We start from the raw sequence: 27,610 nt of genomic DNA on the forward strand, positions 1-27,610 counted from the left end.
CCAGTTAACAAGAGTTATTGATTTTGGAAAAGATTCTACCACCACAACTGTAACAAAAGAGTATAATCCCTAACTATACTCTAGGTATCTGTCCGTATACCTACAAGTAAGTGTAGCCCTCACCCATCATCACAGAAGCATTTCTTCAATAGGTGGAGACTATTACAGGAAACCCCAACAAATCAAAATGCAGAAACACAGTTCAAGTGGATGTATCTACAGAAGAATTTCTACATGTAAGGCTCAGGGAAGATTGCTGAAGAGGAGAAAGAAAGTACAAGAGCTGAAGGATCAAGAAGTTTGTTGGGAGACTGTGTCTCCTAGTAATGTTAGAAGCTATGTCTGTCAAGTCTCATCCAAATTACTGCCTAAGCACAAGCTGAACAAGGACAATGGCAATAAACAAGTCAACAAGGATGGGGGAAAGTGAATGGAGGCCTCAACCCTATACAAAGAACTATAGTCAACTAAGGAATTCCGAGAATGGAACAAATAGTCTTCTATAGGGAAAAACACACCAATTGATTATCTAATAGCAAATGGCCAGCCTGGAAAACATTCAGGAAAGTTACATTACAAAGACTCAGTGGACTATATTAAGAAATGTGTGTGTATGCATATATATTCATGTAACCAAAATCAATGGGAAAAAATAAAGCCACAGATTTGAAAGAGAGCAAGAAGGCTATATGGAAAGCTTTGAAGGGAGGAAAAGGAAGAGAAAAATGATATAATTATTTTATAACCTCAAAAATAACAGAATAGTAAATAGCTAGAAAAGAGGAAACAAAGCAAGGAAGGAAAAGATGGCTCCCACTCTTATTCATTTTCTAGTTCTGTCAGTAAATTTGGTGGTCATTCAGTAGTCACATATTGCTCACTGGCTGGGCTGCAGGCAGGATACCAGTAGAGTACCACAATGGCCTAGATGAGGCCAGGAGCTATGGGCAGATTCTGAAGACTGTAGTCCCTAACGTTGCTTCACTTATATCTCCTATTCTACTCCCATTCCTTTTTCTAATACTTTGAGAAAATTAAATTTCTATTTTAAAATGTCTGTGAATGAACAACAAATGTTTGGATTGTATTGAATAGCTAAGTATACTATGCTGCATTAGATCCAGCTTTCTGCTAAACACCCACCCAATTTTGAAGCAAATTTATCCATTCACATTACAGCAATCTTGTGAAAAGACAAAACACACCAGCAATGACCACTGCTATTGTTCTCCCTGTGTTCTGTCTTGTCCACCATCTTTCTTCTCTCTAACATAACATATTAATATATTAACAAAATGGTGCCTTTAGCAAAATGAACTCAATCATTCTTTTTCTCCAGTCTCTGGATACGTTCTTTATGATGCCCTCACACACTGCATAGATAGTTGGCTTAAGGTCAATCAGAGCTGTATTGTTTCTATTGACCATTTCTATGATTTGCTTCTAGGTGGTGATTAGCAATGATTTAATGCCATAATTTTGCCTGCAAAATAGGACTCAAGAAGCCAGTATCTTCACTGTTATCTTTGCTAACAGAAAATTTGTGACTTTCTCCCCACTAATCCTTATGAAAAGGAAAGACATATTGTTAATCTGCTTAATACAAGATGTTTCTGTCCCTTCTTTGTGAATTAAAATAATAAGGGAATGTATTTGTTTTGTTTGGGGGTTAATATTAATAACCTTTTACCCTTAAGTGGTCTACATATTTTTCTTACACTTAAAAATTACAAAAATAGTAATGAATATCACCCCAAATCTTGGGTTTTTGTTTTGTTTTGTTTTTCTGTTTTTTTTTTTTTTTTTTGTGGGAGGGGGTTGGTTTTTTGAGACAGGGTTTCTCTGTGTAGCTTTGCACCTTTCCTGGAACTCACTTGATAGCCTAGGCTAGCCTCAAACTCACAGAGATCCGCCTGCCTCTGCCTCCCGAGTGCTGGGATTAAAGGCATGCGCCACCACCTCCTGGCCCAAAATCTTATTGAGCCCTTAAAAATATATAAAATTAAAGAAAATCATTTCCTTCCAGAACCTTTTTCAACTGAGTCCAGAATCTAAGATACGATGAAAGTATCATCATATAACAAGCCATAAATTAATCAAATATATTCTTTGATAATGTGCATGTTTTACATAATTACTTATGTTCAGATAATTACTGGGTACCATTTGAACAAATGTTATGTGAAATTTCCTTCTTTAAGCTCATGAAGTTTGAATCGTTGGTCCCAAGTTTTCTAGGAGTATTGTGGAACTTTACAAGGGTTTCTTATTTGGAGAAAGCGAGTCATGGAAAGTTTTTATTGGGGGTTTTTATCCAGTTCTCTCTCTGTTCCATCATTCTATTGTTTCCTTATATACCCATATATTAGCTTACTCCCTCCCATTGACCCAAGCCCAAGCCATTGTGTCCTTCCTTCCATGACGGGAAATTTCAAATCTTTCCTATCTCTAGCCTTTTCAGCACATTGTATCATATGATGAGAAAGAAAATCATGTACAAAAGTATTTTTTTGCTGTGCCTATGGTAATGAAATAGTTTTTGTCTTTAAATATATGTTATTGGAATGCTCACAAATAAATGCACATAAACCCTTGTATATTCCCCTTTCCTAACAACCAATACATGTGCTATTTTGTTGTAAGCATGTGCAAATATTTGAAACTCCTTCTGTACTGCATTATTTATTTTGATTGACTAAACATGTTTATGGAGGAGAGTACACAATCCCCTGTCTGATGGGAGTCACTAATATTAACATACTCTGGTAGACAGTACTAAATATTCTCAACATTGATATTAAAAGAGCATATATGGAGACATCCTAATTAGGGCTGAATGTTCCAAGGAATCTCACTCTCTGCATAATGTCTAGCTATGAGTATCTGTATTTGTTATCATCTGCAGCAGGAGGGAGCTTCTCTGATGATGGCTAAATAATACACTGATCTATGAGTATAGCAGAATATCATGATTCAGTTTATCACTGTTATTATTATTATTTAGACAAGCAGTATTTGGTTTTACCTTAGATCCCTGGGGTATCTAGTCTCTGGTTCTTGGTTACCCAAGCAGCACTGGGTATGAGTTCCATCTCATGGACTAAGTCAAACCAGCTATTGGTTGATTACTCCCAGAAGTTTTGTGCCATCCATGCCCTAGCACATCTTACAGACAGAAGACCATTGTATATTAGAGGGCTTGGCTGGGTTAGTGTTTATAGTTCTCCTTTGGTTGTATGCAGAGTGTTCTCCTCTACCAAAGATGTTAGTATGTAGGGATGAAGTCTCTACATATGCACCAGTTTGAGTTCTCCATGTTCAGTGAGTTATGTAGGAGTTGTTTTCAGTAATGGGGCCTTGCTGGCAGTTTGTGGAGAATATCTTATTATTTTGCCTGGGTTGTTTGGGAATTCCCATGGGACCCCTTTGGCAAATAACCCAAGCCTGCACTAGAAGCTTCCTTTGGTGACAAGAAATGGACAATTGGGTCTCTGTCTCTTCCATTATTTGGTGATTATATTTACATCATCTTTATATATGTATACAATTTAGGAAGTTTCTACTATATTACGTTTTCATACTACCCCTCAAATGCTCACTAATTTTTGTTGTTTCTCACCATATGCCATCCCTCAAACCAATCTTCCCTTTGCTTTCAATCTTGATCCTCCCATTACAGCCTATCTTGCATAATAGAATATCCATAATTATCTATTATGTTGATCTTTCCCTTCATAGCTCAAGGAACCCCATGGAAGAGGAGGCAGAAAGATCATAAGAACCAGAGGGGTTGGACTAAACAAAGAAAACAGGGACCTCTAAATCAACATGAGCAGAGTTTATATGGACTCAAAGAGTCTGAAGCAGCATGTACAGGACCTATATGGGTCTACACAAGGTCCTCTGCATATATATTATGGTTTCCATTTTAGTGTTTTTATGGGATTTTTTTAAAGGTGTGAATGAATGTGTGTCTGGTTTTCATTCCATCTTGGGCTCTTTCCTTATTCTGGTTTGTCTTGTTCAACTTCATTGTGATAATTTTTGTTTTATCATATTATATTTGATTCTGTTATGGGTTTTTTTTTTCTTTTTTTTTAGCTGAGGATCAAACCCAGGGCCTTGTGCTTGCTAGGAAAGTGCTCTACCACTGAGCTAAATCCCCAACCCTGATTCTGTTTTGTTTTAAAAAGACAAAGTCCTAATTATATGTCAGCAGTTGTAATAATAGTTCATTTTGGTTTTCAACAATGTTTTTACTTTTCCCACAGTTGATAACAGTATACATGTAAATACGATTATTACTATATTACCTTTTAATTAATTTATTCCACTAATGATTTCTTCTTAGAATTATTCTTTTGTGTTTTGACACATTCTAAATATATAGCTTTTGGTATGGTTTTTACAGTCTGAGAGATCTTACTCCTAAACTTAAGTCAAAGTGATAAGGACAGTTGTATTACAAGTAAGACCTGATGGTCCTAGATACACCAACAGCACTGCGTGGGGAGGTGGGAAACTGCCTTCTACTAAACAGTGATATTTTGTTTGTGTTCTGACAAATAAAGCTTGCCTGGAGATCAGAAAGCAGAGCTATCCACGAGTTAACCATAGAGGCCAGGTGGTTGTGGCTCACACCTTTAATCCCAGCACTTGGGAGGCAGAGAGAGGAAGTGATGAGGCAGGGCAGAGACAGGATCTCGGACCTTTTGGTAGGAGGATCTGGAGAGGTAAGCAGTCACTGGTGTCTGCTCTTCTGCTTCTCTGAGCTTTCAGGTTATTATTACCCCAATATCTGACTTGTGGTGTTTACTGATAAGACTAATTAGGTTCATGTTTCAAAACAGGAATTCTATTTTTAGGTCTTTTAAAATACAATCCCAGACTAAATTTGTAATGCTGGAATTCAGCCAATTCCTACCATAAGAGATCCAGATCTTCCTTTTCAGCTAATGGATAGACTGAAAGATAGTTTTGTGGTCCCTTTCTGGCAGAGGCTACACCTCCCAAGAACAGGAAGTAATCATATGGAGATGGATCATCATTATTTTGCTTCCCCCAGAGATTCTGAAATTACTCTCAGTTGGGAGCTAAGGGAGGAGGAGAGGGTAGAGAGTGAGATCTGGAAGACTTTCCTGCAGGCTACAAGTTAGTATATTAGAAAAACCCTCAGGCAAAAAGAAAGACTGCAAACCACCAAGCTGAGGCTTATCATTACTGCTCAGAGCCACAGGTTCTGAGATTGCAAAGCATCAGAAGATTATTAAAAGGCACACCTTTGAGTAGAGATTTAAGATGCTTATGAGACATGTGATTCATGAAGTTGTATAAAGAACTATAGGCAATGGACACAGCCTGTGCTGTACAAATGACCCCCAATCCTTATAAAGTGCCCCACAACAGCTCCAATTCTTTGTTCAGCCTTCTGTTTGAACTACTAAACTCTTTTTTTACTACAGCTCCCTTTTCGTAATATAGACTCTTTTAATAAACTGTGTCTCTTTCCACTTCTTAAAAAATCAAAAGATGGAAGCTGGGGGCTGGTTTCTAAGTCTCAGGAAGTGGTTAGGGTCTTGGGAAGATGGGTGTGGTGGCAGGGTGTGGAGATCATAGGGTCTGCTGGGGGGCTTGGAGGAGCACAGGGACAAATAGCCAAACTAATGGAAACACATGAACTATGAACCAAAAGCTGAGGAGCCCCCAAAAGGATCAGGCCTTCTGAATAAGTGAGATAATTGAATACCTTGAACTCTTTGGGAGACACCCAGGCAGTGGGACTGGGACCTGTCCTTAGTACATGAGCTGGCTGTCTGGAACCTGGGGCTTATGTGGGGACACTTCTCTCAGCCTGGAAGGAGGGGACTGGACCTGCCTGTACTGAATCTACTAGGTTGAGTTGAATCCCCAGGGGAGTCTTGGCCCTGGAGGAGATGGGAATGGGGGGTGGTTTTGGGGGAAAGGTGGGGGCAGGGGCGGGAGGGGGGAGGATAGGGGAACCCATGGCTAATATGTAAAATTAAATTAAATTTAAAAACAATGAAAAGACAGAGAGAAAGTACATGAAGCTGGAAGTGAAGAGTGACAGGAACTGAAGAATTAACAGTAGAGTGGATTATATCAAAACATGTTATGAAATGTTCAATAAAAATTAACAAAAACCTCATGATGTCATTGTTTTTCTCTGCTGAGTAGTACTCCATTGTGTATATGTACCATATTTTCTTTATCCATTCTTCAGTTGAAGGGCATCTAGGTTCTTTCCAGGTTCTGGCTATTACAAACAATGCTGATATGAATATAGATGAGCAAATGCCCTTGTGGTATGATTGAGCATTCCTTGGGTATATGCTCAAGAGTGCTACAGCTGGGTCTTGGGGGAGATGGATTCTCAATTTTCTAAGGAAGCAAGGTTTGCAGGCAAATGGATGGATCTAGAAAAAAAATCATCCTGAGTGAGGTAACCCAGACTCAGAAGGATGAACATGGTATGTACTCACTCATAGGAGAATATTAGATATAAAACAAAGATGACTAGACTGCTACACAACTCCAGGGAGGCTACCTAGAACACGGGACACTAGGAAAGACACAGGGATCACCCAATGACAGAGATATGGATGAGATCTACATGAACAACCTGGACCACAGTGGGAGTAATGAAGGGCAAGGTTTGAGGGAAAGAAAGCTTAGGGGAGCAGGAGATCCCAGCTGGATCAAGAACAGAAAGGGAGAACAAGGAATAACAGACCATGATAAATGATGACCACATGAGAACAGGAATAGGCAGAGTTCTAGAGAGGTACCCAGAAATCCACAATGATACATCCTCTATAGATTGCTGGCAATGGTCGAGAGAAAGCCTGATCTGACCTGGTCTGGTGATCAGATGGCCAAACACCCTAACTGTCATGCTGGAACTCTCATCCAATAACTGATGGAAGTGGATGCAGAGATCCTCTGCCGGGCCCCAGGTGGAGCTCCAGGAGTCCAATTGTTGAGAAAGAGGAGGGACTGTAATAGTGTGAATTGTTGAGACCAAGATTGGAAGAGAACAAGGGACAAATAGCCAAATGAATGGAAGCACATGAATTATGAGCCAGGGGCTATGGAGCCTCCAGCTGGATCAGGCCCTCTGGATAAGTGAGCCAATTGAATAGCTTGAACTGTTTGGCAGGCCCCCAGGCAGTGGGATCCAGACCTGTCCTTAGTGCATGAGCTGGCTGTTTGGAACCTTGGGCTTACACAGGGACACTTTGCTCAGCCTGGAAGGAGGGGATTGGACCTGCCTGTACTGAATCCTCCAGGTTTAATTGAATCCCCAGGGGAGTCTTGGCCCTGGAGGAGATGGTAATGGAGGGGAGGGGCTGGGGGGGAAGGTGCGGGCGGGGATGGGAGGGGGGAGGACAGGGGGAACCCATGGCTAATATGTAAAATTAAATTAAATTTAAAAAAATCAAAAGACACAGAGAAAGTGCATGAAGCTGAACGTGAAAAGTGACAGGAACTGGAGGGTTGACAGTAGAGTGGATTATATCAAAACATATTATGAAACGTTCAATAAAAATTAACAAAAACTGTTTCATCTCACTAAAGGTCACATTCTCCATGAAGCTGAACTTCTCCTTGCTTGCTGGCTACAATCATAACATTTCACACCTTACGTAACAGACATGGTATTACCTCATTTTCAATTCTAGCCAAATATGTAGGGAAAAAAAAAACCCACACTGATTACCACTTCCTATGCAGCCAGGTTGTCACATTTATCATCAACCTGTTATGTTCATATATTTTAGATCAATGATTCAAAATGAAGCAATCTGTGGATATTCAAGTTGCTTCCAGTTTTTCTGTACAAATGTCTTGGGTTTTGCATAATAGTTACAGGACTCTGTAATGATGTCATTAATCACCTGTTCTTTCAAATGTTTCCTCTTGTCCTCCCTCTCATAAAAAGCAATTCTTTGAAATCAGTCTTTGAAGGGCCATGACTGACAGAGATGAATAGGATAGTTAATTGTACTGGCACATGCCAGAACCTATTCTTCTGGTAAAATCACTCCATGTGAAACTTCTTATTCAGTGGCATTCTGCAGATAATAAGGAGTGTCCAAAATCACACATTGCTTTCCATGCCTGCTGTCACAGCCATGCTCTCTACTCCATAAAAGGCTAGTCTGGTTCGTTCCCACAATCTATGTGCTTATTCAGTGTAACTGAAAACTTCTGCCTTTCCTTCTGCTTTCCCTTATTTTTTTTCCTTTAACTTAGGAATGAAAAACATACTCTACAAATATTGAACTTTGAACACCTCCCAGTTCTAAATGAGAGTCAACAAGCTGAGGTTATCTAACTGAGTTTGCAGTAATCTCAAGCTAAGAATAGTAAAAAAAAAAAAAAAAAAAGTAGTTTTATCCTAAATAGTTGTCATCTCAGATAAAGGAAATAAATCATAAAACAGAAAAAAAGCAAATTCCTTCAATGATATTCTTATAATTTTAGTTAATATGCATATGTGTGTGTAATTATATTTGTAGCAGTATAAGTAATTGGAATAAAATAATGGCCATAAAAGAATAACATTTAATCATATATTTATTTTAAGGTGAGGAGGTAGTAGCTTTTATATTTGTTTCCAAATTACATATGCAATTTCTACTCTCAGAAACATTTTGGAGCACGGACCACTCTAATTTGCATAGTAATCCCATTAAATTAGAAGCTTCCTTTTCATTAGTCTAATGGCTTCAAGCTATTAGCCACAGCTAAGAGAAATTGTAACTTGCCATTTCTTGCTTATGTTGAGGCACATGAGAGAAATAATGATCCCAATTACAAATAAAAGATGAATGGGTTATTAAATAGCTAGCAAAACTAAATATTTTGTTTACACTCATTGTTCCTGAGTAATTAATAAATACTCCACTTCAATCTCAGAAGGAGCCAGCTTAGAGAATAACCTTTTTTATTTCCCATGATATCTTGAAGAGAATAAGAAAAATATTTTTTATATATAAAGATTTATTGGTCAGTCCTATTACTTATGGAATTCACAAATTGAAGACAGGGGCAATAAAGGAGTCATTTATAATTTTATGTGGCAATAGTAACCCTGTAAATAGGAACAAAGGTGGTTAGGTTGAAGAACAATGGAAGGTATGAGAGTGTAATTTTAAGCATCCCTCTCAAAGGCCTCTATATGTTGAAAACTTGGTATTTATCCTGTAACACTGAAAGAAGATCAGAAACCATTAGGAAGTGAATATAAAATCGTTAGATCCTCAGGGATACCCCCTTGAAGGGGATACTGGGATGCTATCTCATCATATTCCTTTGCTTCCCAGAGGTCCTGAAGTGAGATATCACTATATCATACATACATCCCACCATGATTCACTGCCTCATTCCAAGACCAAAAGCAGTAACAGGTCAGCAAATTAGGGACTGCAAGGTTGAAAACCATGGCCCAAACTTAATTTTGATTCTTTCTTGATTGATTTTGAAGGATTTTTGTTACAGGAACAACAACATAAGGAAAGAATTCATGAACTGTGAAACATTCCTTCACTGTTCTGTACGCTCAAAGAGGTTTTGCTAATCTCAGCTGTAATTCTCCTACTTCCATAGAAATTTACTTTTTATCTCTAGCATATTGTCTAATGCTTCATCACAATTTAAAAACATAAAATAATTATTTATATAGAATTGTTATTTTTAAGTTTAAATAATAATAAATATTTGAAAATAAATGTCATATTTGTCCCATGACTTGGAGTGGCACCGCCCATAGTTATACGTGGTAAGAGCTTGGGACCTATGGAGGTCCCACTGAAATATGTTTATGAATTTTATAATTAAGACCTCCTGGGTGGGATTCTTTGTTCTCTGGGAGAACATACTCAGAGATGATTCTGGTGGAGGCTTGGTACTATTCTTTTCTTAGGTCTTAGTACATGACATAAATTACTTGCTCCATGATTTTCTCTCTAATATTGACCTCTGATGCTCCTACTGTAGCACAGAAGAAGAAATAAAATAAAAGGAGAAGAAAGATGGAAAGAAAGAAAACAAAAAGAAACAAAGAAAGGAGCTGTAAAATCATGAACTAAGACTTCCAGAACTGTGAACAAAACCAATCTTTTCTCTTTATAAGAAAATTGCCTCATGAGTTGAAGAACTTAAGATGTAATTGCACACTAACTTCATCAAAGGGTGAATCCATTTATAAATTTGCACATGAATGGGTTATTTGGAGTTGGGGCTCATTTGAGAAAGTGATTTAGTAGAGCATGTCTTTAAAGAGTTCATCTTTAACCTGGACCCCACCCCCAACCACCATCTTTTCCTCTGTCTTCTTATTCCTCACTGTCACAGATGAGCAACTGTCCTTTCCCATGGCCTTCTGCCATGAAGTTTCTGTCTTCCCATTGACTTAGAAACAATGAGTTGGTTGACCATGAACAAAATCTGATACTAAACCAAAATAAATCTTTTCATGGCTTTTCCCTCTGGCACTTATGAACATTAGAGCAATCTAGCCATGAAATTAACCAGAATTTTGCCCTTTTAGAACACACAAACCAAGATTACTATATAGTTTCAAAATTGTTGATAAATGTTATATATGTGTTTCTTAAGGTTCACCAAAAATAGGTAACTGTTATCTGAAAAAAAATCAATAATTATACATAAAAAGTTTCTGCTAGCCTAGCAGTGGTGGCATACACCTTTAATCCCAGCACTCAGGAGGTAGAGGCAACCAGATCTCTGCGAGTTCCAAGCCAGCTTGTCTACAGAGTGAGTTCCAGGACAGGCTCCAAAACTACAGAGAAACCCTGTCTCAAAAAAAAAAAAAATTGCTATCAATATGAGAGCATTTGAAGAGATCATATAAGGGAATTATAATTAAATATATTTCTAAAATCATAAATAGATGTTGATTACAATACAACTGAAACATTTTCACAATGATATTTTTTCCTAAAAAGCTGTAACGATTTTGGGGAAATAGATATTCTAATCTTGTAATTATTTAATAATTAAAGGCAGGATTGCTAGTATAATTAACAATTATTTTTGGAAAATAGAAAATAATCTAGTGCTGCTCTAAGCAAATTATTATTGATAATCACTCAATTAAAATAATGTATCAATACAAGAAATAATAATAACTGTAGTTTGATGGTTATATGTGTCTCTTCTCATATATTGACAATATGGAAAAAGCTTAGAGTTTTATTCAGTAGGAATCCTTTCTAGTGTGTGTTTCAAGGCATTACAATGAAGGCAAGCACACAATTTAACTAAATTTGTAACTTAAATTTGACTCCCAAAATAAAAATTAATATCACTTTTCCAAAACATTGTACTCAGTTTAGATAAACCTTCAAAGAAAATGCATGTGCATGTGTATATGTACGTAAACATGCTGACCTTTCTACTAGAAAAACATCTTTAATTTTATTTTTGTATATATGCTTCTTAATTATAGGAGTGATGAAAAATAAGTAAAGCATTCCCTGTATTAGCCAATAGGTTTTGCTTTACTGAATGAAAAGAAAATAAATCATTTTAAGAATCTACTTTGCTTACTATGATATATTATCTCAAAATACTAATTATATGGGATGCATATTATAAAAAACCCTATTCAACATTCAATGCTGACCTATGCCTTTAAAAACTTTGTCTATTAATCTAAATTCTCTAAGAAATACAGTTCATCCATAAACCATTAAAGATCCATATGTTCTACTTTTTATTATCATCTCAATAACATGGTGCAGGATTAATAACCAACTGGGATTAATATTTCCCAAATGGGATTCAGCTCATCAACCACTCTAAACTGGTCATTAATTCTCCAAAGTGTATTATGTCTTGATTGGTGTTGCTTAAAAACCTTTCAAGCTTTTAATTTTTTTAATAGTCCTTTTATTTCATAAGTAAATAACATTCTTTCTGTCTTTGAACATGAATTTAATGAGAAAATTGGTAATAGGAAAATGAATCAGATCAGATCAAATGCAAAATGGGAAGCCAATTTTCAAACCTTCCTACCTATATGAAATTTTTTTAAAAGAACACATTTAAATGTTTATTACAAGTCTGTCTTTCTTCCCATAGATGACTTCTGTATTGTCAGTTCGGAACTCTTTCATCTTTAATTACATTTGCCAAATATAGTCTCCAACTAGTATATTATCTAAAACATTGCCAGATGCGCATCTATTTATCTATTCAAGCAACTTTTATTGAACTTCTGCTGTACTAAACTCATTGTCTTACTTAACTCTACATACTTTCAAAACAATCAGTTCTTTACACTAAAAATTCACTATACATTTAAATAGAGTGAGTCAAACGCTATGATAGGCATTAAGTTCTGTACATTTCTGAAATAGTATTTCCTAATTTAATTTTTAGTAGTATCAGATTTCCAGAAAAGGGTAAGATTCTTTACAGTCTTTAATTCCAGACCGGTGGAAGAGCGATCTGATAGCCAGAGACAGCAGTAGACACAAGAAACAAATCACATGTTTCTGGAAAAGCTGGCAACTACAGCTGACTAAAGCTCAGGGTGTGTCAGATGATGAATGGAGTGTGGCAGATAATGGCTACAGGTGAGTAAGTGGAGAAAAATCTTCACAGGGTAGAGTCATGGCTATCATAAGATAAACATTGAAGTCCTACTTGAATGACTGAGGGAAGAAGCTGGAGAGAGAGACTCAACGTTGTTGAATAAATTATGGAGAATCACAAGATAAATACCAAGGGGTTAAACCAATGATAGAGTGATAGATGAAACTGCTGACAGATACTGGTTGAAAAACCTCTAGGAAGTAGCATCTTCATGTTATTCTACTGGCCTATAGGATAGAAGAATGAGTTGATTATCAGACAGTAGCTGATCTTAAGTCTTTACTATTAATTTCCTAAAGTATTCATGTGGCCTCATTTGGAATTTAGATATAGACATCTTTCTAAATGAAAACACTTACATGAGTTTAAATGATTCTGGTTAGAATCGCTTTTAACCTACTGAAACAAAGAAACAGCAACAATGACAAAAATTAAACAACCCAGCCTCTTAGCAGAGCCTTCACAACACAAGAATTAAAATAATTTTTAAAATAAAACCGGGAGTCCATAAACCAAAAATTAGAAGTAATGAAAAAAAATAGTATATTATGTAATCAAGGACTTAAAGATGTTCATAGCTTTTAGAAATAAATACTTACAAGAAGACATTATTAATTCTGTATGTTAAAAAAAGCAGATCCACTAAAAAGAATATTCCATACATACTTCCTTTTAGGTGCTCAAAGAATATGAAAGCAATAACTTACTCACCGATAGTAAACATTTCACTTTTTATTTTAGAAAGCACTATAACCTGCTTTTGCATTATTTCCCATCCTTAGTGCAAAATTAATTTCACCTAGTCATATACAGCCTCTTTCAGTTAATGAAAAAATTAGACAGCACTCAATTTCCTTTGTCCAGATGCATTTGGAATAGGTGTTATGAGATACTGGGGAGAGAAGTGACAGGGTTCATAGTTGTATATCTATTAACTATTTAAATTTTAATAGCCCGTAATAAACTATGTAAATTCATTCATCTGTTTTCCCAAATTCCTACGTACAGGGAAGTCATTTCTCTAACTCAATGTGTGAGTAGATGACAGGAAGCCAGCAGCTTGCCTTAATTCATGGTCCTGTGGACTGCTAAAGAAGATTGTAGGGGTTGAGCTTTTTCTCCCTGTCCTGGTCTGCTTTGAAATAGCACCGGTGCTCCATTTGTTATTATTATCATGAGCTCTGTGATTATTACAAACAACTATTAGCCTTATAACATGCATTTACAATCTAGCCATCTAAGGTAAGGGAAATCAGCTTCTTCAAATTGACATACATGTATGCATTTACAAATTGCAGTAATTATTCTGTATACATGCATATTATTTAATAATAAAAATATGGAATTTATTTCAAGAATACATAATATTTGATCAAGAGGTTTAGTGTGGCAAGTGAAGTCCAGAGTGAATGTGCTGTGGACATGGACAGGGCCATGTCGAGGACCAGCACCTCAGATACAGAAGTGATAAATCCTTCCTTCAGTGAGGCACAGAGGAATGACAAAGACTTTTTCTAGTCTTAGTAAATGTTTACATTGTGTTTAAAAAAATGTCTACTATAGGTCCCTTCCCCCAGATGATTACATCCTGAAGACTACTTCCCTACATAGATGCTCTTACTAAGATTAAACCTGCCTACTTGGTCAGCAGAAGCTGAGCTATGGTGAAGAATCTGGCTTCACTCTGCCTATGTCCTGAAGATTGGAGAGAAGCTGAGGTTGAAAGTAATGGACAAACATGTTCGCTGGAGGAAATTGGAAGCAGCAGAACATTCAAGCTGTGTTATAGTTTCTATGAACATCTCATATCCAGGTCTGCAGTGATAGAGATTAAACAGTGAAGTACAAAGTTGTAAGAAATGTTCAGAAGAAAAACTCTACAGCCTAGGTATACAGTTACAGAACGGCAAGATTAAAAGTAGCTGTGGTTGTTAAAAAGAATTGTTAACATGGAAGATGGTGCTCTGTAATAGGACCACAGGAAAAGATCCAGGAGGGTTGAGAGATCCATCCATGGGTGGTCCAATCTTTTGAAAATGCAACTTCACTCAAATGAGATATTTTCAATAGAAAATGTCTTTAGAGAGTGTCCTGGCTGCTTTTATTCTTTTTTTTTTTTTTCTTTTTGCTGTTTTTGTCAACATGAGTCACTTGGGAAGAGGGGAGCTTACTTGAGAAAATGCCAATGACTCTAACAGATTGATCTGTTGGCATGTCTGTAATTCTTATTGGTTGATATGGGAGTTCCCAGCCTACTGTGAGTAGTGCCACCTCTGGATAGATAATTAATCCTAAATGTATACAAAATTGGGTTGAGCAAGTAATGGACAACAAGCCAGTAAACATAGTTCATCCACGGCCTCTGTTTCAGTTTCTGCCTTGAGTTCTTACCCTGAATTCCATCAGTGATAAAGTGCGACATGAGACTTATAAATAAAATAAGCCTCACCTTTCTCAAGTTGCATTTAGTCATAGTGTCATAATAGAAAACCCAACTAAAATAAAGAGATTTCTTGCTTGATGATAAGTGTCTAGGGTCAGTCTGAAAGGCAGGCAGAGACTGATACAACTGTATTCAATGGATGCCAGGCTACATCTTGACCTGGCAGTAGGACTTGGTGGCATAACTGACAATAAACTAGTTTTGCAAGCTTGTGAGATGCGAGTCTATGTTTGTCATGGAAGAATCAAAGGCTCTACAAGAAGGCCTTGGAAGGCTGTGGTATGAAGCTATGATGATGAATCTGAAGATGAAGCAGATATTGCTGCTGCGGAATGTCTTTCTGTATGCTGTGAATATGTGTTGCTCTGATTGGTTGATAAATAAAGCTGCCTTATGGCAAGGCAGCTTAGAGGCAGGCAGAAAATTCAAGCAGATAGAGAGGAAGAAGAAAAGAGAGAGGAGAGAAGTGACGCCAGCCGCCTCTAGGAGAAGCAAGATGTGAAAGTACCAGTAAGCCACAGCCACGTGGCAACTTATAGATTAATAGAAATGGTTAAGTTATAGGAGCTACCTAGCAAGACACCTGAGCCATTAGGCCAGACAGTTTATAAGGAACATAAGCCTCTGAGTGTTTACTTGTCCTAGTGGCTGTGGGATGGCTGGGACAAGGAAAACTTCCAGCTACAAGAGATGCCGAAACATCCAAGAGATGGTCACTAAAGAAAGCTGAAGGCGCTGAGTGGATCTGGCTTAAGAGAGAGGCTATGTATGCTTCAAGCAGAAATGCTAGGAAAGCAGTATTACTGGAGCCCAGATGATTTCATCACAAGCCCTAGATACTGGAAATTGACCTGCACCTTTGATATTTCTGCCACTGGGTTTCATTATTGATTTGGTTAGGTTATTAACATGCTATGTTGCATTCCTCCTTTATAGAATGGGAATTCTTACTTGGTGCCATTCTATATTAGACCTATTTATTTATTTTTTTTGTAAGAGTTCCCTGTAAAGAGGCTGTCTGGAGTCTCAGAAGACTTAGGTTTTTAAACATTGTAGGAAATGTTAAAACCAACAAATAAAACCCTATTTAAAAAAAGTGGACTGAATGAATTAAGCATTATGAGATCAACATGAGACTCTGGGACAATGATTGAAAAGTTAGGGCTTAATAGTTATATGGTTGAATGTTCAGTTGAGAGGAGGTGGAGCTGTTATTGATAATACTGACTGTCAAAGTGAATTCATCTAGAAACATTTAAGAAGATAATCATCTAGGTTTGACAATGAGTGACCTATTAGGTTGGTTTAATTGAGGTGGAAAGAACCACTCTAAATGAAGGCAGGGTTCTGGATTAAACACAAGGGAGAAAGGGAGCATGAACACTAGGATTTATCTCTTATCTTTCAAAGTAATCTTGGACCTCCACACAAACTCTGTGATACATTTGGGTATGTGTACACTAACACACACATACCTGCACATGCACTAGCTTACACACACATGTGCACACTTTACACTCATACACAAGTAGATTAATGTAAAAAAAAATAAAGGTATTTTCAGTTGAATGAAAATTAAAGTAATTAGTGATCTGTTACCTCACAAGAAAGAATTAAAATTCTTTTTTTATTAACAAAAGTTTTTTTTATTCATTTTACATACCAAGAGATCCCCCCTCTTCCCTCCTCCCACCCTTCCAGCATTTCCCCCCCAACTCACCCCCATTTCCTCTACAAAAAGGTAGGGCCTCCCATGGGGAGGTACATTTAGTACAGGCAAGTCCAACCCCCTCCCCTGTCTCAAGGCTGTGCGAGGTGTCCCATCATTAAAGAAGAAAATTTATATGTAAGAATCCTTTGAGAAATATAAAGAGAGAAAGGTTAGAAAACTACAACCTCAGACACCACCTTTTGGAATGGTCAGAGATTATCTACCTTGCATTGCTATCCTGCTTTGCTCTTGCCCAAAGGGGACAGGGATTTCTAGGCAATAACGGCTCAATTGGAGCTGCTGTGTACTTTAAGGGAACAAGCTCTTGAAAGCAGTAGACATAGGAATAAATACGGACTTCAAATTCTGTTCTACCAGTTCTTAAAAATAAATACATATTTAAAATGCTTTTCAAAAAATAAGCTCAATTGTAACATGGCAGAAGCCTTTCCTTTGTAGAATGCATTTTCATGGCAATAAAGAGTTTGCCTGGGTAGTGACAATGGGGAAAACTGGTGGGCTGACCACCACCATCTACCACCCAGGCCAAGAACAAGAACTGTGAGTTGGCCCACCCAGACATTCACTGAATCTGTGAACTGTTGGAGTACATAAAAGGGGATGAACCTACAGATCCAAAGCTGCAAGACCTCCATGACACAAAGCAACAACAGGCTATCCAAAAGGAGCCCCAGGGAGCCCATTATTGGTGGTGTAGGTCTGGAGCCAGACCAATGACCTGTGGTAATGAACACTTGCAAGAAAAGATGAACAGACTAAAGGGTAAATTATGGGTCTCAATACTACAGCTTCCAAAATAAGATTCTTGCACTTTTTTTGTTATTGTTTGTTTTGGTTTTTCTTTTAAATTTGGTTTTGATTTGGAAGAGAGTTTGAAAGGGCAGAGGGTGGATGCGAGGGGACAGGGAGATAAGTCGGATCTGAATGTATGATGTGAAATCCCAAAGAATATAAGTTATAACAAACAATATATCCATAACTTTATATTTCACTTAGATTTAAGAAAATATTCACTCTTACTTCCAGCTTACTTGTTTATACATCACTGCAATGACTACATATTGTTTTTAGTGCTAATAAAATTGGCTTATGATGGAAAGGTAATTCTAAAAAAAAAAAGCAACCTGTATAATATCAAGTGTTCCAATTTTCACTTATTCAAAATATGTACAGTTATTTCGATGTCAATCAATCATAATAATATGCTTTCTGAGTTTCTTACATTCCTTAAATATTCTATCCCCACAATAAACTAAGCTAATGTATATTATTAATGCTTTCCACACTTTGTTTGTATGGAGATTAACCTCTCATAGCTATAAAATATCATATGTGGGCCAATGAGGTGGCCCAGCTAGTGAAGGTGCTTGTTGCCAAGCATAGGGACTCAGATTGATCCTTTGGAATTCACATAATGGAATGAGATAACAATAACTATATGTTGTTCTTTGTTGTCTATAAGTCAGCCATGATACACACACACACACACACACACACACACACAAAGATCCAATAAAATGTCACGGGAAGACTACAGTTAATGAAACACATATTTGCAAAATTAATCTATTCATTCACAAAAATGAATGCAACTTTTTGAAGTGTGAAACACTACTTTTGAAATTAACATGCTGGACATTTAGAACACCACCACATATGTTGTGAAGTTTCTTGGAGTAAAACATTAAAATAGCAGCTTGGAAAACAGTAAAATTTCACATTAACTTTTAAAGTAATAAATCATCAATAAAGTTCTTATTTTCAGAGTTCAACAAATATAGTTAGATAACAGTGCATTATAAAATGATTCAAAATGCAGTAGTAAGGGGTAGTCTTGGGTTTTGATAAGTTATTATACAAATGCAGATGTCACAGTAACTTAACAAAACTATTGGTAGATGTTTCACTATCTCTTCTAACACATTCGGTTTTTGACTCTTCATGTGGTAAACAACGATACTAGAAAACTGTGATATCTAACTTATAGACAATATGCCCATATACCCAGTTTAATTAGACTTTGTAACTACAACTGTCTTATAAATGGCACAAACTACTAGGCTCACCTGCAGCTGTTATTTAGATATGAGAACACAAGTTTTTGTTTTTTTAGCTAACTTGGTTAATTTGGAGTCAATTTGACCGAAATTAAAAAAACATTGAGAAAATGTTTCTCCTGTGTATATGAGGATGTTTTCTGGAAGGGGTTCATATTTGAATGAGAGAAAAGACTCTCTTTTCTGAAAGTGGGGGCCCCACAAAGCACAAAACTGGAAAGATGAATTCATGGTCTAGAATAAGCTTGGATGGTTGTATTTCTTCCCCATCCTTAGTCACCGTGTCTCATGAAACCTTTTGACTTGACAGCTTACATGGATGAATCTTTTCTCAGGCTTTGTATTTAGAAGTCTGACTTGAGAGTGAGACATTGTCTTCTTGGATTCTTGGGCTTTCAGAAGTGAATTCCACCACTGCCTCTTATACTACATTCAGATAATTTTGAAAACTTAGGTACAATAGTATTTTGCAATTTCAAATGTAAATTAGTATTTTATGGAAATATTGTTATGAGATTATATAACTATCAGTTTGTACAGTGAATTCTAGATTATGAGTAAGAAATATAACAATAAACTCAATACATTTATTAATAAATTTTATGGTTATAAATTAATAAAGATAAAATTATAGTATCTAAAAATTTCTCTCAGAAATTTGTGGTGACAATTCTATTAGACTAAAACAAAAACTTTAACTATGAAATTACAGATTGATTATAAAACAAATGGCAAGAGCCTATTTAAAAAAGACTTTACTCTGCATAATTCTTTTAGTTTCAAGAACAAGGGTTTAGTAACATTAGATACAATGTATCTATTTCTATGAAATATTCTAGACACAAAAATACATCTCAATGTAAGTTTTTACTATTAGATTCATATTTAAAGTTATTATGATAGAAGCAATATAAAACAATATCAGTAAAGAATTGTTGAATGAGAACATTTGTAGGAGAAAAAGAAAAGTAATTAAATGGTTGAAACATTTAGCTGTATCTATTATTTAATTTTATATTTGAATACTTAAAGAATCAGAGTAGAAACCTTCACAAAGATCCCTTTTAGCTGAGCTAAATATAAAAATGAATCATAAGTAAAATGTACATATTATATAAAACAAACAATTATAAAAAACTCTATAATAGCCACAGCTAAAATATCAACACCTAACAAATGATATACTTTTGTTGATTACACAGGTGAATAAACCTTAAGAAGTAACTTTCAAGATTACAGAAAGGTAGTAATTATGTATCACCTTGCCAAGTTCCAAAACACTTCTGTGGGAGGTAATATTTTCTATCAAATGTATAGTGCTAGTATTTGTTCACTGTAATTATAATATATTTCATGTATGCACAGATACCTTTAAAATTACCATATTTAACCTATATATGGAACAAATATATCATGGCATTATACAATTACACATAAATTTGTTTTAAGGAAAATGGTTATGTGTATACATATCTACTTATGCTTAAAATGAAATATTAAAAAAATATTAATTTAAATGAAAACAAATGTATTTATACACTGTTCCCATTTATTACCCATTCAATTAGACTTTAATCTTTCCTGAATGATTAGGTTATACACAAAAATTCACTCAAATCTGTGGTTCCTTTAACTTTCATAGAAAATCCTACAAACACAAGGTAAGTGGTGACTTGAAAACTTTAATGATATTTAAACTCACCCCATTTAGTGGATATGTTCTCCATCCTAGCTCTCCCATCACCGTGGCTGTATCAAGCAACACAACTAGAATTAAACAGACAGACTCTAATGAGTTTCTCAACTGATATAAAACGTATCAACATTAGTTACATCATGAACATCAAATGTTCTCACTGTTTCCTCATCACAGGAGCTTGAAGAGCTGTTTCTTTGAAATTACTTATATTGGCCTATTATAATACTTTAAGATAAGAAAAAAAATCGTGAGTTAATGCAAAAATATTGCACATGTATTTGGCTTAATAATCCTAATGACAGTGATGATTGAATAACAATTACAAGGTCATTTTTAATACCACAGATTTTTCAATTTAATAAAATAGCCCACATTGTTTATTCTCTAGCTTTCGATCATAGTATATTAGAGAAAAGCTGTATTAACACAGGCCTCTGTGCACTGGTTGTTGCTATTAAATACTTACATAAAAAGTGAAGATGATTCTTTTTTAAATAAACCCCAGCCTTCAAAGCATAGGCTACTTAAGTACTAGGTAGTATACCAATTGTTGATTGAAGAAAATAAAATTAAAACTATGAATCTTTTCCTGTAACCAAAAGTAACTCGCAATCTGGAAAATGAAAATAAGCCCCCAAAACAATCCCTCCCAAAATAAACCTTGGTTGAAAGATGAGGTAAGGAACTGAGCCAAGAGTTCTCTAGACAGGAAGTGTAAAGATCTAATAGATGTTCCGTAGATGTAGCAAATAGGGAAATGGAAATGAAACCTGCTTTACATCTGTGTCTCTCAGCATTGTAATCATCATCAACAGAAATGACCACAAAAACTAGTTGGAAATGGTAAAACTCAGATCCTATACATTGTTGGTGTGCACAGCACAAGTGATCTGTTACAGAAATGGGAAGAGGAGGTTCTTCAGGCAAGGGGAATGAGGTAAATACAGCAGACATGGGGGAAGAAGGAAAAAAATATTAAGGATGTTTCAAAAACCATCAGGAGTTATACTACTAACTATCTGATAAAAACCTATAATACATACAATTCTATGTATAAATATACCTATATTATTTGAATGAACTTTCCCATCTGGGCTGAGATACCAGCAAAAGACAAAGACCATTTAACAAAAACCTCACAACCAGACATAAAAAGTCTTCTTTTGAATGGTTGGTTAAAACTGTCCAATGGACTCCCAAAACATACAGCCTATTGCCATTGCCCTTCGTTGCCCCTCCACAGGTTGAAGGTAAGTCCCTATTACTGAAAATACCATGCACTTCAGACACAGAGCCCAGAGGACCCTGAGCAGTAACTGACCTAAATGCCCTCCCTGACAACTAGTTTTTATATACCAGAGATGCCATAAGAACTTCCAAGGGCTGGGGGCAACCAACAATCCTACCCAGCTATGACACCTACAGACCACAACTACTAGCATAACATAATGATCATAAGGGGACAGTCCTCACACTTGGTAGTAACCAGTTGCTCTCAAAATGGATTTAAGACCTGCTCAACAAGGTTGAAATTGTGTCAGGCATTGAAAACCTAACCAATTGCTCCGTGCTACTGAAATCATGGATGTTAAAGGAGAATTGACAGCTACCATTACTAAACCAGCATAATATCTAACAGAAATCTAAACATGTGTCTTTATACACCTCATCAAGTAAACTTCTATTTGCACAGTTGCAGACCATTACAGAAAACTACAACCAATCGAAATCCAAATCTGTGGAGCACAATGGATATCTGCAAAACAACTCCTATACCAGAGGCCCAGAGAATATTGCAGAGAAGGGGACACGGAAATTATAAGAGCTGGAGGATCAGGGAGTATTCTGTGAAACTGTGTTCTCTAAGTAATGTCAAAAGCTACACCTATAAAGGTTCATCAACAGGTTTGCTTCAACATATGCCGAACATGGGCAACACCAATTAACACAAAGTACTACAGTCAACTAAGGGATTCTGAGAGTGACAGAAATAGTCTTTCCCAGGGAAGAGCACACCAATAGGTTCCCCAATATCAACTGGTCAGCTATGAAAATATACATGGGTAATATTATATAGATTCAGCAGGCTATACTTAGGGATATGTATGCATACACACATGCTGTATACATATAGGCATGGAATAAATCAGCGGAAAAAGAGGACATGAATTTGATGGAGAGAAAAGGAGCATGTGAGAAGGTTTGTAGACAAGAAACAGAAGGTAGAAATGTAATGATATTATAACCTGAAAAATGTAACTAAAGGAAAGCAGAAGGATCCGGGTGGTGGTGGCTCACATCTTTAATCCCAGCACTTGGGAGGCAGAGCTAGGCGGATCTCTGTGAGTTCGAGGCCAGCCTGTTCTACAGAGTGAGATCTAGGACAGGCACTAAAGCTACACAGAGAAACCCTGTCTCGAAAACAACAACAACGATGATAATGACAAGGACAACAACAAAAAGAAAAGCAAAAGGAAACATAAGAAAAGGCAGATGAAGTTCAACTGAGGAGAGTATTTGTAATGTTTACACCAGAGCCTGAATAAATATATACATATCTATACACACATACAAATATGTATATGTATATATACCTATATATATGTACACATTTAAGAATCACATTTCTCACCCCAGATATCAGCTAGCCACAGGCTACACTCTGAAAAGTATTTCTTTGTTGCAGTTATTAGTATTTCATTTGGCATCTTATTTTTCTGTTTATTATAAGGATTTTTGGCTCCACTTAGCACATTCTTTTTATATACAATTTATTGATAATTTTAGAACATGAAATTATCAACTTTTTAAATAAACTTTATTTCTGCACAATATTAGTTCACTACTCTTAAGATCTATTTACTAAACATATATTTATAAAACAACCATAAATCATTATTTTTAGTGTGACAATTTTTCTTTTGTTTTTCTTTTCCTTTCTTCTTTCTTTTTCTCCCTCCCTCCCTCCCTCCCTCCTTCCCTCCCTCCCTTTCTCTCTCTCTCTCTCTCTCTCTCTCTCTCTCTCTCTCTCTCTCTCTCTCTCTCTCTCTCTCTCTCTTTTGTGAAACAGGATTTCTTGTGTAGTCCTGGCTGTCCTGGAATTCACTGTGTAGACCACACTGGCTTCAAACTCACAGAAATCTACCTGCTTTTGCTTCCTAAGTACTGATAGTAAAAGCCACCATGTGCCTGTGACAGCTTTTCAAATGATAATTAAAGAGAAAATGGAACCATCAGATACTCACCCCCCGAATTTATCGATTGCTAATTTAAGGCTAACTTTGTTTTAACTGCACTTACTTATCCACTCTCCCATTGCACATACAACAACAAAAACAACACTGGCAAAACACCCACTATTCTTCTTAACATATATAAATTGAATGTGTTTTATTTGTCATCAAATTTATCTCTTTATAATGATCATTTATATGAATTGTGACAACCCACCTCCCATTCAATGTATCACGGCTACAATCTAGACAGAGGGTATTTTCATTGTTCTCTCACTACTCCTTGTGACCTCATATAATGAATCTCTTTCCTAGTCTGTCCTTTGGAACCCACTCTCTGTTTTTTGTCTCTATAATTTTAACCATTCCAGTATATAACTCCAGATATCACATGATGTCTACACATTTGAGCTCATTTTTCCTACTTGACATCATGGTATTGGCCTTCATCTTTGATGCTGCATGAGCCAATAATCCATTTCTTTTCATGGCTAATAACTAACTCTTCTACTCTACGGAATCCAAACCTAATGGACATATTGACATTTTACACTTGAGGACATGATTAAACCAGATTAATTTTCATGTAATTTCAGTTTTTTTTTCAGGGAAAAATTGGGATTTCTAATTAAAAGTGAAGTTGTACCTCTCCATTGACAAGTTTGATAGCTTTCTACTGCTCCCCATGCTGGGTCCTGACATTGCCCTGCTTCTCCAAGTCATTCTGACTTAGGTATCTTTCCACCCTTGTCGTCTGCATGGGCATTCCCAATAATGATGAAAAATTATCTTTTTCACTACTTCAGAATGATTCTCTAGCATAAAAGATACTGTTTTCTATATGTTAAATTTTCCTGATTTATATTTATTTACCGATGGATTGGTATACTCCATGTATTTTTTTTTTTTCACTTAATGTTGGTTTCAATTTTGATACACGGTTTCTGTAAGTGGTCTGAATTCACTGTATAGGACAGAAAGATATTACATTTGCCCTTCTTCTTTTTCTGCTTCAGCATTCTAAGCATCTGGCATAACAGTCTGAGTCATAAAACTTAGCTTCATTTATATGTTTGCTGTTCAATTGTTCATTCATTCATTTATTCATTCATTCATTCATTCAGTTTTTTTTTCTGCCAGACCTATTGCTAGTTTATAATAGCACTAATGTCACAGAATAGAGAACATATCATAGTCTACTAGGGAATAACAAAAGGAATAACAAATCAATTAGCATAGGTCCTATTGGAAAAAATAACTAATTTTACCATACATAAGGGTGAATTGAAACACTCCAGGTACAACTAAATTCCTGCCTTTATGGTAACATATCTTGTGAGCACTTTTGCAGAACAGTAGCAAAGCATTATGTTTAAAACTGTTGCATACATTGAATATAATAAAACATGAATTTTGCATTTTCTGTATGAACTACTTCTGCTAAACAAAATAGCTTCTGAAAGGACATTTCTCTTGTTGAAATATTCTAGTTAATAAATTGAGAAGAAATGACCAGATTAGGATGCACTATTTGCTATTGCTAATGAATTAATATATTTAGCTAATGGTTTTCCATGGCTGCTAACATCGGGAAAAGAAATAAAATGGGTCATAAAAGGCTAGAGCTTCTAAAACACTTCCTTTATAGTTTAATTTACTCTATCTCACCATATGATTCTAACAAGCTTGGGAGCAATGACAACCAAAAATTACTATGTACAGTAAAACACACACACACACACACACACACACACACACAAAATGTCTTGCTTCATTCAATGCAAAATATCTCATAATTTAAAGAAAAAACGCAACATAGCAGTATGATAATTAAAACTACAATTTAATCCTACTATTAAATAAAAGTTATTTTATTTTGGAAATATATTAATGTAGAATATAGAAATATGTAATTCCTATATCGACATTAGGTCACTGAAGATTATGCTGTAACTTATCTAAAACTTTTATGCTTTGGAAATATTTTGTTATTTCCCTAAGAGGTGGCAGGATTAGCAATTAATTCATGTTAGCTGAAGTGAGGACATGATGGTCTCTTCTACCAATAATCTCCAAAATATCTTAAGCATCTTTATGAAATTAGTACACCAAAGGACATCTCATGTCTATTGTAGCAAGCTTTATATTTGCTAAGAAATGGAAAGAAGAAACATAAAGAAAATATGATATATACCCACACTGAAATACTACATATGAATAAAAAGAATAGAAGTTTTTTCTTGACACCACATGGGAGATTATTATCATGAGTAAAATAAAGCACAGTGAAATATATGCACAGCATGATATGTTTCATCTGTGGAATCTAGAATATTGATCTCTTAGAACTTGAGAGTATAATAGTGGTTATGAGGGGCTGAGGAAATGGGGGCTGGTAGAGATGAGAAAGGTCTGATCAACGAATGCAAGCTAAGGTTCTGTGTGTTGCCATGCAGCAGATCAACTGCAGATGGAAATTGTAATGTTCATTTAAAAAGTTTACAAGAATGCATCAGGAGATTTTTTTCACCCTAAGGAAATGACAAATGCTTTCCTGTCAGATGTGTAGCTGGGGGAGATTTTATCTCCCGTTCAGTAGATTGCCTCTTCAGAGACCTATTAAACTGAACAGAGATTTCTCAGAAGAAATATCTTACAATGAGTTTCTATCTCAACCACAGAAATAAAAATTAAAACTACTTTAAGGCTCCATCTTGCTCTAATAACAATGGCTAAGATCAAGAAAACAAAAGACCACACAGGCGGGATGTGGGGAATGAGAAAATATCTTGCATCTTTGGTGGGAGTGCAAACTGGCGCAGCTACTATGGAGATCAGTGAGGTAATTGCTCACAAAAGAAATAGATTTACCATGTGATCCAGCAATACCACTTCTAGGCTTCTACCCAAAAGACTCCACTTTCTACTACTGAGACACATGCTCATCCATGTTCATGGCTATTCTATTCATAACATCTAGGGCATGGGAACAGCCTAGTTGTCAATCAGCTGATGAATGGATATTGAACACGTGGTATCTATGTATAGTGGAATTTTATTCATATGTACAGAAAAATGAAGTTCTTAGGTAAATGGATGGGGCTGGAAATAATCATTCGAATTAAGGTAACGTAGTCTCACAAAGACAAATATCACATGATCTCACTCATAGTGGATCTTTAAAGTCAAATCTTTAAAATTTTGTTTAAATGTTTAATACCTATAGAATCAAGGGAACTAGAAAGGGCCATCCATAGGTGGGGGGGAGGGGAAAAAGATTTTAGGGGAGGAGAAGGAGCAGAAAACAGATTATATGAAATGGAAAAAAAAGAATAATGCTGGGTGTGTTAAAGTAAGTAAGAGATGGAATTGTAGGGTAGAGAAAGCATAGGGGAAGGGATGTGTGGAAATGTTATCTGGTAATCTGTTTTATTATATGAAAGAAAATTTTCAAATAAAAGGAAGTTTAATTGGAGTCAATATACACAGGTGAGAATGCTCCTTCAAGAAGCCATATAATGAAATAAAAGTCCTGTGTTAGGGGTGGACTACCTCTCCTGGAATTGTTTCTCAGAGGTTTTCAGGAGGCCACCCAAATAATATAGGCTATTTCTATTATTCTTGGATACACATCAGAACTTGATAATAACAACTTATTGCCAAAGACACTTCACATTTTATTCAGAGCATATGGAGTAGTCAGCTTGATGCTGACAAGAAAGCCTTCTATGCTGAATAGTTTTCAAAGAAACTGGAAGGTGCTTGATAGGTTTCTGTGAGGGAAAAACTGCACTAACAACA

General features: G+C 36.0%; 1 protein-coding gene across 1 annotated transcript in view; it reads right to left on the reverse strand.

The window, feature by feature from the left end:
- The window catches only part of Epha6 (EPH receptor A6), a 956,551-nt gene that overhangs the window by 866,133 nt on the left and 62,808 nt on the right, over positions 1-27,610 (reverse strand). The window contains exon 2 of the mRNA XM_036203471.1: positions 20,580-20,644. Within this exon, the coding sequence (XP_036059364.1) occupies positions 20,580-20,644 (65 nt within the window). The remainder of the gene's footprint in view (positions 1-20,579; positions 20,645-27,610) is intronic.

Source organism: Onychomys torridus, chromosome 12, assembly GCF_903995425.1.
Source record: "Onychomys torridus chromosome 12, mOncTor1.1, whole genome shotgun sequence".
In the NCBI taxonomy this organism is placed as follows: Eukaryota; Metazoa; Chordata; class Mammalia; order Rodentia; family Cricetidae; genus Onychomys; species Onychomys torridus.